A 10735-nucleotide genomic window follows, 5' to 3' on the forward strand; every position below is an offset into this window, starting at 1 on the left:
ATTTGTTGTAAAGCAGAAACTAACACACCATTGTAAAGCAATTATATACTCCAATAAAGATGTTTAAAAAAAAATTTAACCAAGGAGGTGAAAGATCTATACTGGAAACTATAAGATATTGATGAAAGAAATTGAAGACAAAACACCTAAATGAAAAGGTACTGCTTGTTCTTGGACTGGAAGAATTAATGTTGTTAAATATCCATACCACCCAAAGCAATCTACAGATGCAATGAAATTCCTATTAAAATTCCAATGACATTTTTCACAGAAATAGAAAAAAAATCCTAAAATTCATATGGAACCACAAAAGATCTCAAATAGACAAAGCAATCTCGAGAAAGAAAAACAGAGCTGGTGTCATCACACATCCTGATGTCAAAACTATATTATAAAGGTAAAGTAATCAAAATAGTATGGTACTGGCATAAAATCAGATACATAAACCAGTGGAACAGAATCAACAGCCCAAAAATAAACCCATGCATATATGACCAACTAATCTTTGACAAGGGCCTCAAGAACATACAATGGGGGGAAAGGATAGTCTCTGAAATAGATGTTTGGAAAACTCGATATCCATATGCCAAAAAAATGAAATCAGACCCCTCTCACACAACTCACAAAAATAAACTCAAATTGATTAAAAACTTAAATGTAGGAACTGAAACTAAAACTCCTAGAACAAAGCATAGATGAAAACCTCTTTGACATTGGTCTAAGCAATGATTTTTTAAATATGACACAAAAAGCACAGGCAACAAAACAAATATAAACAAGTGGGACTACATCAAACTGAAAAGCTCCTGCATGGTATAGGAAACAATCAACAAAATGAAAAGGCAGTATAAGGAATGGGAGAAAATATGTGCAAACCATATAGTTGATAAGGGATTAATACCTAAAATATATAAAAATTATACAACCGAAGAACAACAACAAAAAATTCCAATTTAAAAATGGGCAGGGCTTCCCTGGTGGTGCAGTGGTTGAGAATCCGCCTGCTCATGCAGGGGACACGGGTTCATGCCCTGGTCCGGGAAGATCCCACATGCCGCGGAGCGGCTGGGCCCATGAGCCATGGCCACTGAGCCTGCGCATCCAGAGCCTGTGCCCCGCAACGGGAGAGGCCACAACAGTGAGAGGCCCGCGTACCATAAAAATAAAAAAATAAAAATAAAAATAAAAATGGGCAAAGGATTTAAACAGACATTTTCCAGAGGTAACAAAAATGGCCAACAGGCATATGAAAAAGTGCTCAACATCACCAATCATCAGGGAAATGCAAATCAAAACCACAATGAGATATCACCTCAAACCTATTAGGATGTCTATTATCAAAAAGATAAGAGATGACAAATGTATTGAGGATATGAAGAAAAGGGAACGCTTGTACACTGTTGGTGGGAATGTAAATTGGTACAGCCATTATGGAAGACAGTATAGAGGTTCCCTAAAAATTTTAAATAGAACTACTATATGATGCAGCAATCCCACTTCTGGGTATATACCCAAAGGAAGTGAAATTAGTAAATTAGTATCTTGAAGAGGTATCTGTACTCCACATTCACTGGGGCATTATTCACAATAGTCAAGATATGGAGACAACCTAAGTGACCATTAACAGATGAATAGATAAAGAAAAGGTGAAATACACACACACACACACACACACACACACGAATATTAGTCAGTCATAAAAAAGAAAGAAATCTTGTCATCTGTGACAATGTGGATGAACCTGGAGGGCATTTTGCTACGTGAAACAAGCCAGATAGAGAAAGACAAATACTGTTTGATCTCAGTTATATGTGGACTCTTTAAAAAAAAAAAAGTTGAACTCATAGAAACCAAGGAAAGAATGGGAGTTGCCCAGAGTTGGGAGGGGCGGGTAGAGTAAATGGGGAGATATTAGTCAAAGGGCACAAACTTTTAGCTATTAAAATGAATAAATTCTGAGGATCTAAGGTACAGCATGGTGACTACACATAATGCTATATGTATACTTGAAATTTGTTAAGAGAGTAGATCTTAAGCATTCTCATCCAAAAAAAGATAACTATGAGATGGATGTTAATTAACTTGATTACAGCAATCAGCTCACAATGTATATGTACATCAAATCATCACACTGTACACTTTAAATATACACAATTTTGTTTGTCAATTATACCTCAGGGGTTTTTTTGGTTTTAATTTTAATTTTGTTGTTTGTGCCTCATGGCTTGTGGGATCTTAGTTCCCTGACCAGGGACTGAACCCGGGCCCTCACAGTGAAAGCACAGAGTCCTAACCACTGGACCACCAGGGAATTCCCAGCCTCAGTTTTTTAAAAAACGGTTAGATAAAGCTAGCTGATATATAACAGATTTCACTCTATATTATATATACATATATACTTACACATAAAAATAAACATAAATGTATATAAAAATTTAAAAATATATGTATATATTTATCATTTTTAATATGCTCTTTGGTGTTAATTCAATACTTTTGATACCAGATAAAACAACAAAATTTTATTTTTAAATTTTCTTTATTTTCTTTCTGTCTAGTTATGGTGATCTGATATCTTTGTACAGCAGTTTGTTTTAAAATTATATCAATAAAATAAAACAATAAAATATCATTTGCTAAGAGGAGATAACATTTTGAGTTTTTATACTTTTTTCCAAAAGTAACTGTGATTACCTAAGTAACTAGGTTCCAAATGGTTTTCTGCTTAAAACATTTAAATCCCTAGGACAAAATTTGTCCTAGTAGAGATAAACATATCCATCAATTTTTCTCTGGAATTCTTGATAAACACATTATATATTCTCCCTAGTGAGCTGACATTTCGAGCAAACATAAATCATGATCTTACCTCTAAATGGTGGAGTCACAACCCTGAACATGTTAATAAATGAGTTACATGAAGCAATTCTCAAAGTTAATATAAAATTATCTATGGAATTCTCATAATTATTTTTACTAAAAGTAGCACTGGGATTTAAACATATGTTCAATTTCACAAATCAAAAATATACAAGGGAGAGTCAAGAACTGGTAAAACCCCCAACCAACAAAAACTTAAATATTAGAGATAATACTCAGATAGTCATCTCATTTAGATAAGTCACTCTGTGGCCCTAATAATTCAAAGATAATTGTAGACTTTTAAGTAAGCTAAAAGTTAATTTGAGACTTCAATAACAATTCAAAAAGGCATTCTATACTGTCCCAAAGGGCATTTTTCTAACCTCCATTACATAACTAATCTAAAATGATATGAGGTATGAATTTTTTGTAGTACTGTTCTTTAAATCCTGAGATAATTTCTAGTGCTATCTGAACATCAGGAGAAAAGTTTCAAAAGAAAATTTTGTGTTCAAATCTCAGACATCAAACAGGCACTCAAAGTAGCTTACAGAAGCAAAGAAGAGCTCTGCAGAGGATCAGAAAAATATCTGGGCCAATTCAGAGTAACAAGTCAGACAGTTGAATGCTGTAGCCAGTACAAAGAAAGGGTGGCTAACTGCCCAGATGTATTTCCCTACTCAAATACTTATAAATGTGCACTCTTAGTATAACTCCTGTCATTTGATGCAGAAGTTAAAAATCCGGGAATTCCCTGGTAGTCCAGTGGTTAGGACTTGGCACTTTCACTGCAGGGGGGCCTGGGTTCAACCCCTGGTCAGGGAACTAAGACCCCACAAACTGGGCAGCACAGTGCAGGGCAGCCAAATAAATAAATAAATTGGTTTAAAAAAAAAAAGAAGTTAAAAATCCAATGCAGATACAATAATAAAAATGTGAAGCATCAAGAGCCCACTGGGCATTGCCTTTTTTGCGGAGAGGTAGAGTTTTTTGTTTTGTTTTGTTTTTGTGGTACGCGGGCCTCTCATTGTTGTGGCCTCTCCCGTTGCGGAGCACAGGCTCCGGACGCACAGGCTCAGTGGCCATGGCTCACGGGCCCAGCTGCTCCGCGGCATGTGGGATCTTCCCAGACCGGGGCACGAACCCGTGTCCCCTGCATCGGCAGGTGGATTCTCAACCACTGCGCCACCATGGAAGCCCAGAGGTAGAGTTTTATAAATGTAAGTACAGATGCCAATGCAAATATCTGTGATCATTCTGTTAAACATATATAAAAGATATTTACCTCTAGTAATTTCATTGAAACTAATCATATCATATATATTTTTACACAAAAGTTTCTGTATTTGCACAATTCCTAGTATATTTTTAACTCCTCAAATATATTTGGAAACCATTCCAGACCACAAGACCTGAGGAATTGCAGAATTTATCAGACTGACGTGTCAACACATATGAATATAGAACCTTAAAATGTTGGTTTTATTCAGCAAGCATATCATAATCAAAGTTTTTGGGTTTACAGTGTGAGGTAGATGAAGTCAATATTAAAATAAGTGTAACTGTAAAAAAATAAATGAACTCAGAAACTTTAACTCTACAACTCAGTTAACAGGAACATTTTTCAAAAAGCTAAATTCACATTATCTTACTGGGTCTCAAGATTCTGATCCTGTATACTTTATACTCCCCCTCCACAGAGTCTAATGTGGAGTCATTGGGCACACCACAGATGACGCATATGTTAAATACTGCCTTGCAAATTAAAAGAAATAATCCACTTAGCCAAGATAGAATAATGCTTCCATTTTGCTTATCTGTTATTACTCGTTTTCATTTTTAAATACTAATAAGAGATCAAAAGACAAGCATCTTTAAATGATTTAATCATGGTTCTAACCAACCATGATTAGAGTATTAAAAAATTAAGACAGACAGCAACGTATAATCAAAGAAGACAGGATCACCAGGGCTTGAGACCTGCTCTTTCACTTAAATATTTTGAACCGGTCTCCTCATTTCTTACATGGGAAAAATAATAAGAATATCTACTTCACAGAATTTTTGTTGGAGAGTAAGGAGAAAATGGATCTGAATACAGCTTTATGAAACAGGAAAGAAATATATGAATTCATTGGGTTATCATCAAGTAATCATTTTGCCTGAGAGAAAAGCTATTCAACATATAGTAAATATGCTTCTTTATATCTCTTAATTAAAATATTTTTAATTAAATAAACATTCATCTAAGTAAACTGAGTAACCACCGATGTCCTCCTCCCTTTTAACAATTTGGAGGTAAGACTAATTAATATATTTTATAACCAAGAGTGATGACCCATTTTTATGTTTAAAACAGATTTTTCTCTTACTTTTCAATCTTGCTTTCAGCATGTATTTTGTTCAATTAACAAAACATATATGTGCTTCCAGTTAAAATTTATGAACAGACCTTAGTAGAAGAAAAGATATATATTAAATTTCTAAGTCAACTCTAAATCTTTTCTCTTATTTGGTTCATTTAATGCAAACACAACAATACTGCAGTATATTCTTTCTCAGTGGTGAATAATAAATTACCATTTTGCTTTCTCTATACTCATTACCTGAATGAGGCTTTAGATAGAACCAAATATAGTTACAATATCAAACACAATAATCAAAGGTAAAATACTTGCAACAAACCATACCTAGTAATAAGAACTGCATTATCGTGGTGGGCAATCCCATTTTCTGGAATGGTGTTTCCATCACTTTGGTGGGAGAGAATGGATTTCTGCCATTTACAGAAGCTATCGAGGGACTTGTCTGCATGGTGGTTTATCTCCAAGTTTGGCTGCAATACAACATGCATACCAGAAATGTTCCAAACAAATTACTAAGGTCAGTTGTTAAAACTTTTGAAGGCTAAAGTGGGACTATAATTAGAAGTAGTGGTTTCTAGGAATAACCTCTTGCCAATTTTTATCTCTGTAATATTTGACCTAGAATTAATTTAGTGTATTATTGAACAGACATTCTTTCCAGTTCCAGCTTTAATGATAATGTGAATATATGTGATTATCAGCCTACAAAACCAACCAAAACCACTGTTATAAGGTCTGCCATGCAAATGCTCATCTTTATATTGAAACATACAGCTAACACACATACATATAGCTTTAACATGACAAAAGAGGTATATTCTTGTAAACTCTTTCAGATTTGCTTAAAATATTAAATGCTTAGAGCTGAAAGTCATAGTCAACTAGAACTTTCTAAGAGGAACAATAATAAAATATATTATTCTTTAATACATAATTCTACAGTCTGTCTGTTAAGAGCTTTAGATTTATAAACTAACTCATTCTTACCTGATCTTCTGTGAGAACAATTAAACGGGCCACTATAATATTCACAACGTTTCCTAGGCTGGAATCACGGTAAAGTTTGGCAACCTGACCTCCAGAAAATAAGAAAAGACACAAAGTCAGACAAAAATCATAAGGTGATTGTTTGATTTTATTTTTAAAGTGGTAAAACAATTTTTCATCCATTTAACCACTGCTTATATAAAAAGATTATTTTATCCCATATCACTTAGAACTCTACCCTCAAGATGCCTTGGTAAAAGACTTGTTATACAAGTCTACTTCAAGAAAAATTGTCTCCTAAAGGTGAATTACAACATAGTAATTAATTAAGAGGGTGAGCCGATCTAAATGAACAATAAGGTTACGTTTAAATTTATTTTCTATGGAACTGAAAAAGTAATAGATCGATTCTTTCTAACTTTCGATGAGTTAATTCTCAAAATCATTATTTCACAATAAAAATCCATGACCTTAGTCAAAAACCACAACAAACTATTAAGTTAAAAATTATATAGAGGGATCAAACTTACAATATTCATCACACTCAAAATGTAATGTTCAATGTCTTTGCGGCCATGGTAGCCCACCATCATTTTGTCTGCCACTACTAATGTCTCCACAAACCGCTCAATGCTTACTGATCTCTTCTGTCTCTGGTGGATATGTATGCCATTAATTGGTAGTGAAGAAGGAAAAGCAGATGTGTCATTCAACCACCAAGGTTTGCCACTTCTTAGGAGGTCTACAATAAAAACAATTATCTAGTTCACATAGGTTCACTAATTAAACGTATTTATTCATGGAGTTTTCATGTAGACGTACTTCTCATAAATTCTCTAACACACGAAGATTTTTCAAGGTGAGGGAAGGGGATGAGGAAATGCAGTAGTGAAAAAATTAAACTTCAAATTTTTCAAAATAATCATATTACCTGAGAAAATTAATAACATTCAACTCTTCATGAAAACAAAACAAAATAAATCTAATAGTTTACTTTAAAAAAGGAATCTTCAAATAATCATTCCATATTTTTCCAGTGAGTGATTACGTGATAATACTTTTAAATTTAGAATATGTACTTTAAAAAAATCATTTAAAGTTGTTTAAAAAGCAACTAAAGCATTGACTTTCTAAACAGCCTAAGACAGTTCTGATGAAGAATATTAATGTTGCAAAAATCTATTCCTAAAATGCTTTTTGAGCATTTATTTTAAAGTAAGATGCTTTTATTAAACTATCTTAATAGAGCAATTCTATTCTGCTCTAGAAATCTCAAATCTAAAAGGCTGTGAATTATCTTTTTCATTTAATTTTGTATTCTACAACTATTTATCCTGACAAAGTACCCAAAGTATTCCTTTTCCAAAACCTAGAGGTCAATGGCATTAGACTGAGAGTTGAAAGACAATGATTTCGACATGACTCACTTTAAACCACATTTCAGTGTGGATTGCAGCTTTATCCGTTGATTTCTAGATATTTGGTCCTTCAGCACAGAGGAAACCTTTTAGTACTATGGCATTTGTAAACACTTGCCTCATTTAAATTCATCTTCATTTAATAAACTTGAGCAAGTACAGGTCCTCTGTATACCTCACTTTCATATCCTTATATTGAACAGGAAATCTTTCTAACCGCCACTTACTGAAAAATTTAGTGACAAAAAGTTAGAGTAATCTATATAATCTACTTGACAGAAAGTGGCACTATACTGTTTTTCTTCAGCCTTTCCCTTTTAAAAATTACTTTGAGAGAAGTTATAAATTTTAAGAAATAAGAGATGGAAATGACCATGAGAAGCATCAGTCAAATACTTTTGAAACTCATATAAATTAAATGGGTGTCTTTATTCCTAAAGGTCAAGAGAGGCAGAAATATACTACTTCTTAATTCAATAGCATATCCCCAAGACAGCCATTGAGTATTCCCCTATGACCACTGTGGCAGACAGACTCTTAAGGTGGCTCCCATAACCTCCTGTGTCCTCATCTCCTCCCTTGAGTATGAGCCGGACCTGTGACTTGCTTCCAACCAATAGAAGACAAGAAAGATGATGGGACGTACATGATTACATGTATATGACTACATACCTATGTTACATAATATTGTAGCATCTTATTAAAGTCATTCCCTTGCTGACTTAGAGGAAGGAAACAACCAAGTTGGTGCATTGTACATTCCTAGGCACTGCAGGTGGCCTCTGGCAAACAACCAGCCAGAAACTAAAGTTTTCAGTCTTATGACAGCAAGGAACTGAATGCTGCCAACAACCATGGGCATGAGGAAGTGAATTCTTCCCCAGTAAAGACTCTGGATAAGAACCCAGCCCTGGCTGAGGTTAAATAAATAACCTATACATACACAGATTCCTGGTCCACAGAAAATGTGAGATAATAAAAGTGTATTGCTTAAGCCATTGGGTTTGTGGTAATATCGTTATGAGACAGCCAAATCTTTTCTGCATTAACATTCTCCAATTTCTCTTGCTCAGTTTTCTGTGATCATGAAACCACTCCTGTGTTCAAATCATGCCTAGTCTTCTCCTTCCTCTGGCTGGACAGCTTAAATGTCTAAATACAGGATAGAATTTCCATTATTTTGATAATTTTCACTCTCATTCAATTTCTCCTTATTTTTATTTAAAGTATTGTATAAAGAATAAGACCATGATTGGGCAACATAAACACGCAGCAATAGTGTTTCTTATTTGATAGGATTTAGTATAAGGTAGCTGCTGTTATCATCATATTCACAATTTTCAACTTTTTAGCTTTTTAATTATTAGTTTGCTTGGCTATTGCTCCATCAGAAATATATATATACAGTGTCTCTGATGGACATTCACAAATGAAAAGACATAATCCTTATACTCAAAAGATTTGTAGTCTGATAAATATATGTAATATACACACATGCATACTGAATGAATAAAATCTAAAAAGATAACATCTTTAGTTTCATTCTAAAGATTAAAATCTTTCCCGCATGATTAAATCATTACAAAACAATATCTACATTTTATCATTGTCAACTGACTGCTTAATATTAAGTTTAATGATCTGTAATGAATATCTCTTTTAGTCTAAAATAAAATACACAACTGACTTGTTTTATTTTGTTTCAAAATAGAGATTAGTAGTTCAAATGATACTCATTACATGTGCTTTGCTCAGTTTAATTTTGGATTGAGTATTGAATGTTAAAGAAAACATTCCTCCACAAACATATACAATAAAGAACTTTTCCTCCAAAGCCAAGTACATAGATCTCTGTCATCTGAAATATAATTTTGAGTTTTTGATCAATCTCAAAATATCTTTAATATATACAACCATGCAAAATTATCTCATCGATATTTTTATTTCTTTTTAAAATATTTATTTATTTATATGGCTGCATCGGGTTTTAGTTGCGACATGAGGGATCTTCGTTGCAGCATGAGGGATTTTTCGCTGCAGCGTGCAGGCTCTAGAGCGCACAGGCTCAGTAGTTGCGGCGCGAGGACTTAGTTGCCCCGCGGCATGTGGAACCTTAGTTCCCTGACCACGGATCGAACCTGCGTCCCCTGCATTGGAAGGCGGATTCTTAACCACTGGACAACCAGGGAAGTCCCTGATCTGGTTTATTTTTCCTTACTCACTTACTACTTCTTGACGGTTGGCCATGTATTTATATGTTTGTTTAAATGCTTATTTAGTTAACTGTATCTCCTCACTAGAATATAAGATCCCTTGGAGTAAGGACTTTTCCTGCTTTATTTGTTGCTGCATCCCAGCACTGAGAATAGTCTTGTATATGCATGCTAAATTAATATTAATTTAATAAATACATAAGTAGATAATGCAGGTATAAAGACAAAATAATATCTATATGAATAGACTATAAGAACATTCAGTTATCTCTGGGTGGTAAAAGAGCAACTTTCATTTTCTTTTTTATTTTTCTTTTTATCCTGTATTTTCTAAAATTTCTACAAAGAACAGATATTACTTTCATAAAAAATTTTTAATCAATAGCTTAAATCTAATTAGAATGGGAAAATTCATATTTGAATATGAGATAAAAATACCCACTGTCAAGCGGGTTTTCATATCTTATATTCTGATATAAACTTGAGTTCCTGATTAACAGATTAACTGGCAATGTATGCCTATAAATAAATGCACATCTCACTTGAACGACACTGTTGAGCTAGTATCACAATTAACGTAGTTCTTAACCAGACATTTCTCAAACTTATTAAACATAAAGTGATTTTTTCCCCAATAACATCTAGTGACATTCCCATGGAATTTAGGGAGCTAATACTATAATCCCACTATTGGGAAGCCAGTGAAGGTGTGTAAGCCAGAATTAGGAGATAGACTTGACTAAAGACAGAAAAGGACAAACCTGGAGATAGGAAGACTAGATAGAAAGTCATTACAGTGTTCTATGATGGCATTAAAAATAGATTTGGGGCTTCCCTGGTGGCGCAGTGGTTGCGCGTCCGCCTGCCGATGCAGGGGAACCGGGTTCGC

General features: G+C 34.1%; 1 protein-coding gene across 8 annotated transcripts in view; it reads right to left on the reverse strand.

The window, feature by feature from the left end:
- Positions 1-10735, reverse strand: part of ADAMTS6 (ADAM metallopeptidase with thrombospondin type 1 motif 6) — a 299242-nt gene that overhangs the window by 260056 nt on the left and 28451 nt on the right. For all 8 annotated transcript variants that reach the window (XR_008618068.1, XM_055086592.1, XM_055086594.1 and 5 more), the window contains 3 exons: positions 6746-6957; positions 6216-6299; positions 5553-5698 (listed from right to left, as the gene is read on the reverse strand). Coding sequence is in view for 7 of the 8 variants with exons in the window: in XM_055086592.1 (XP_054942567.1) it covers positions 5553-5698; positions 6216-6299; positions 6746-6957 (442 nt within the window). In the remaining variant the exon portion in view is untranslated. The remainder of the gene's footprint in view (positions 1-5552; positions 5699-6215; positions 6300-6745; positions 6958-10735) is intronic.

This window comes from Physeter macrocephalus, chromosome 8 (assembly GCF_002837175.3).
Source record: "Physeter macrocephalus isolate SW-GA chromosome 8, ASM283717v5, whole genome shotgun sequence".
Classification (NCBI taxonomy): domain Eukaryota; kingdom Metazoa; phylum Chordata; class Mammalia; order Artiodactyla; family Physeteridae; genus Physeter; species Physeter macrocephalus.